Source organism: Mustela nigripes, chromosome 17, assembly GCF_022355385.1.
Source record: "Mustela nigripes isolate SB6536 chromosome 17, MUSNIG.SB6536, whole genome shotgun sequence".
Classification (NCBI taxonomy): domain Eukaryota; kingdom Metazoa; phylum Chordata; class Mammalia; order Carnivora; family Mustelidae; genus Mustela; species Mustela nigripes.
This window is the reverse complement of record NC_081573.1, coordinates 51706691-51711790: the sequence shown is the minus strand read 5'-3', so window position 1 is coordinate 51711790 and position 5100 is coordinate 51706691. Positions and strand designations below refer to the sequence as shown.

The 5100-nt window shown below is 40.3% G+C and overlaps 1 protein-coding gene across 1 annotated transcript in view; it reads left to right on the top strand.

Moving 5' to 3' along the window:
* MAF (MAF bZIP transcription factor) overlaps positions 1-4877 on the top strand; it is a 6675-nt gene extending 1798 nt beyond the window's left edge. The window contains exons 3-4 of the mRNA XM_059381634.1: positions 9-400; positions 4744-4877. Of these exons, the coding sequence (XP_059237617.1) occupies positions 9-400; positions 4744-4831 (480 nt within the window). The 3' untranslated portion in view covers positions 4832-4877. The remainder of the gene's footprint in view (positions 1-8; positions 401-4743) is intronic.
* The last annotated feature ends 223 nt before the right edge of the window (positions 4878-5100 follow it).

The window sequence follows — 5100 nt, the reverse complement described above, 5'->3', positions numbered from 1 at the left end:
CGGGGGCGGGGGGCGCCCTGCACCCGCACCACGCGGCGGGCGGCCTGCACTTCGACGACCGCTTCTCCGACGAGCAGCTGGTGACCATGTCGGTGCGCGAGCTGAACCGGCAGCTGCGCGGGGTCAGCAAGGAGGAGGTGATCCGGCTGAAGCAGAAGAGGCGGACCCTGAAAAACCGTGGCTATGCCCAGTCCTGCCGCTTCAAGAGGGTGCAGCAGAGACACGTCCTGGAGTCCGAGAAGAACCAGCTGCTGCAGCAGGTCGACCACCTCAAGCAGGAGATCTCCAGGCTGGTGCGCGAGAGGGACGCGTACAAGGAGAAATACGAGAAGTTGGTGAGCAGCGGCTTCCGAGAAAACGGCTCCAGCAGCGACAACCCGTCCTCTCCCGAGTTTTTCATGTGAGTCTGACACGCGATCCCACAGCTAGCCACCTTGATAAGTGCTCCGTGGGGGTCCGCCTCGGGTGTGGGCTTGCTAGTTCCAGAGCCGTGCTCGCCGCCACCTCGCCCCCTCCCCTGCTGAGATTGCCCGATGCCCCTGCACACACACACGCGCGCGCGCGCGCGCACAGACACACACACACACACACACAACACACGCACGCACACACACACACACACCCTGCTCCAAGTTGGCGGTGGTGGTGGCTGTTTTTAAATGGGGAGGGAGTGAATGTCTGGCTCATGGATTGCCAATCTGAAATTCTCCATAACTTGCTAGCTTTTTTTTTTTTATTTACACCTCCCTTACACGCACACACACACACACACACACACACACACACACAATGTTCAAAGATCTCAGCAGAGTTCTTCATGCTCACCTTTGAAGCCTGCATCATTCACAGTGTTTTGTTTTGTTTTGTTTTTTTTTCTCCTTCTTCAGTTCATGAGCTGGTGTTCATTTTCTGTGTGTGTGTGTGTTTTATTTTGTTTGGATTTTTTTTTTTTTTAATTTTACTTTTTGGAGCTTGCTGTGTTGGCCTTTTCCCCAACCTTCACCCTCACGCCCTCTTCACCCATCTCCCCACGAGATAAAAGAAAAACAAAAAAAAAAAAGCTAAGTTTTTTTTTCTCCTCCTGAGTTCTTCATGTGAGATTGATTGAGCTTGCAAAGAAAAAAAAATGTGAAATGTTATAGACTTGCAGCGCGCTGAGTTCCTTCGGGGTTTTTAGCATTGTTATGCTAAACTAGAGAAAAAAAAAAATCCTCATGAACCTGCCACAATCAAGCCTGCATCAACCTTCTGGGTGTGACTTGTGAGTTTTGGCCTTATCATGCCAAATCTGAGAGTTTAGTCTGCCATTAAAAAACTCATTCTCATCTCATGCATTATTATGCTTGCTACTTTGTCTTAGCAACAATGAACTATAACTGTTTCAAAGACTTTATGGAAAAGAGACATTATATTAATAAAAAAAAAAAAAGCCTGCATGCTGGACATGTATGGTATAATTATTTTTTTCTTTTTTTTTTCTTTTGGCTTGGAAATGGACGTTCGAAGACTTATGGCATGGCATTCATACTTTTGTTTTAATTGCCTCATGACTTTTTTTGAGTTCAGAACAAAAAAGTGCCACCCTAGAGCCTTCTTCCCATGAAAGTTTGCATCTGCTCCAAAACTGCTTTGAGTTACTGAGAACTTCAGCCTCCCATTGTAAATGCACTGAAGGCATTCCTTGTCAAAGATGCCAGAATGGGTTAAAAATTTAACATGGCAAACATTAAAAGAACTCTTAATGTTTTCTTTTTAATAAGAATGACACCCCACTTTGGGGACTAAAATTGTGCTGTTGTGGAAAGCAGTCTAAATTTATTTTTTAAGAAAAAAAGAAATCTGCCCCATTATTTTTGGTTTGTTTTATTTTTATTATTATTATTCTTTTTTTTTTTTTTTTTTGGCTTTTGGTCATTGTCAAATGTGGAATGCTATGGGTTCCTAGTATATAATTTAATTCTAGTTTTTATAATCTGTTAGCCCAGTTAAAATGTATGCTACAGATAAAGGAATGTTATAGATAAATTTGAAAGAGTTAGGTCTGTTTAGCTGTAGATTTTTTAAAAGATTGATGCACTAAATTGTTTACTGTTGTGATGTTAAGGGGGGTAGAGTTTGCAAGGGGACTGTTTAAAAAAAAAAGTAGCTTATACAGCATGTGCTTGCAACTTAAATATAAGTTGGGTATGTGTAGTCTTTGCTATACCACTGACTGTATTGAAAACCAAAGTATTAAAGGGGAAACACCCCTGTTTATATCTGTAGGGGTATTTTACATTCAAAATGTATGTTTTTTTTTTCAAATTTAAAGTATTTGGGACTGAATTGCACTAAGATATAACCTGCAAGCATATAATACAAAAAAATTTGCAAAACTGTTTAGAACGCTAATAAAATTTATGCAGTTATAAAAATGGCATTACTGCACAGTTTTAAGATGATGCAGATTTTTTTACAGTTGTATTGTGGTGCAGAACTGGATTTTCTGTAACTTAAAAAAAAATCCACAGTTTTAAAGGCAATAATCAGTTAAATGTTATTTTCAGGGACTGACATCCTGTCTTTAAAAAAAAAATGAAAAGTAAATCTTACCACAATAAATATAAAAAAATCTTGTCAGTTACTTTTCTTTTACATATTTTGCTGTGCAAAATTGTTTTATATCTTGAGTTACTAACTAACCACGCGTGATGTTCCTATGTGCTTTTCTTTCATTTTCAATTCTGGTTATATCAAGAGAAAGAATAATCTACAATAATAAACTGCATTTTTTTTTTGATTCTGTGCTCAGTTTCTTAGTGTACAATTTAACTGGGCCCAAAACTGCATTAGAAGTGTAAGATGCATCCTTTTCTCCAGAGGCAGGATTCATGGAGGTGTAGGGAGGCAGTAATTCAGGGTGAAACATAGGCTGTTTTGTGAGGTGGGAGGCCATCCCTTTGAATAATTAGAAATATTTAATGTAAATGCAAATTATGACCTCTCAAAATGCAGCCCCCCTCCCCAAAAAGCCCCCCCTTCCATGCAAAGTTTTCAGTTTTCAAGTGAGTTGAGACATCATTGCCCTCTGGTGAAAACAAACAAACAAAATCCCAACCAGAGTAGGGCCTGCTCGGCATTGCTCTTGGCTCCTGGTCCAGCCCAGCAGCAAGCCCATCTAGAGGGAAATGGGCCCCGCAAAGAAGTTATGGCAGGAGGTGGCTTGGGCGCATATGCATTTCATGGTAAAGATAAACAATTCTTGCCTTTTGGCTAGAATTGATTATTTTTCCTTCTTCCCTTACACACCATGATTTTCTGGTTAGCAGGGCCCGACCAGACTTAACATCAACACTTTGGACAAATCCAGTTGCTTGTTTTGTTTTTTAACTCTGAAGGTCATTTGTATTAAATAGGAAAAAGAAAAACCCACCCCTTACTCACATAACCCCAAGGTCATCTCTGAATTTAAAACTGTGTCATTAAATCATGTTTCACAGTATTTAGCAGAGAGAGGCTTCTCCACTTAGACAAGCTGGCTATGATTAGATCACCTTAACTCCAGAAACACAAGCGAAAAAGTAATACCTTGATAGAATCTGTGCTCTGATTGATCAGTATTTGCCCCCAAACTAGCTGTATTTCGAGGCTAACTTCAAAGATGACTTGGAAAGCCTTGAGCTACCTTCTTCACAAACAGCGTTGACCTATTTTAAAATGACATAAATTCGTGCAACTAATGTTACGAATTCATGCAGTCTGCACTCCTAATCGGCTTCCCCTAGAATGCTAAAAGAATGTTAGACAAAGCCAACACTGTTTTGAAAATATAGCCAAACACGATGACTTTTGTTTTATTTTGTTTTGTTTTTTGTTTTTTTTGTTTTTAAGATAATATTGCAACTCTGAAGAAAGGCCTTATTTTGAAGAAAACAGGTTGTGCTTGGCGCAGACGAGCTCTGGCCAGTTGATATCCTGTCTTCCTTCCCCTTTTTCACAGAACGCACAGAGAGGGTAAACCCACTGCATTTTGACCTTTCTTCATGTGCCAGTTTGGATAGAACTCCTGACTCCACACTTCATTTTGCTTAACAAAAGTCTTCATAGTAAACGTAAATCCCTGGTAAATCCCTGCGCTGGAAGTTAGCACTTCTCTGTTTCAGAGGTTTGGGTTTTTTTTTGTTTTTTTTTTTTCCCTCTGATCCCCTGGAGGAGACAGGCAGTTTCCCCCTGAAGGGGTAGAGACACAGATAGATCAGTTATGCTAAAAGCTCAGTCTCAGATGAAAGCTTTGAGGCAAACGCTTCTGAAAATCAGAGTGTCATTGAAGATGGACTCACTGCAGTCCCGTCCTGAGAAAAACACTTGTGCCACAATTAAGCATTTTGATAGGACTCGACAAGGCAGTTCACTGTAATAAGTGGGTTTGGGCCCCAAACATTAGAAAGCAGAGAGGCACTGGCAAAAATGGGGTTTGGGTGGCTGGCTTTAAGAGAAAGTTAACTCCTTAGTGAAAGGCAGTTTTACATAGAAGCATGACTATAAAACTTTGAAATGTAGCCTGAGAGGCAAACACAAATACATGTGTTTGTTGTTTTATTTTTTTTTAACAAAGAAATCCTAAATTCTGCCTAAGTGTCCCTAGTAGAAATAAATTTTTATTTAAAAAATAAATAAGTTCTGTAAGGAAATCTCGCTTTCCTTTTCCACTGCATCTGAGTCTTTGTCTAAATAGTGTTAAAATTCCTTTCATTCCAATTACAGAACCGAGCCCACTCGCAAGTTGGAGCCATCAGTGGGATACGCCACATTTTGGAAGCCCCAGCAATGTATACTTACAGTGTTTTCATAAAAAGAAATTTATGTAAGAACTGTACATTAAAAATTTATCATTATTATCATTATTATTATTATTATCATCGTTTGCAGCCTTAAGAGAGCACTGTGCCCCTGACTTCCGTTTAGTCTCCTTTTTAAAGAAAAATGTGTTAGAGAGGAAGAGTGGTAGGTGTGTAACCTCCATACTGTGAACTGTGCCTCTGGTCCGAGGGTCTTTCGATGCCAACCTAGAGAAAAGCACGAGGGGGCTTCTGTCCTTACGGCGTGCGAAACTAAATAGGT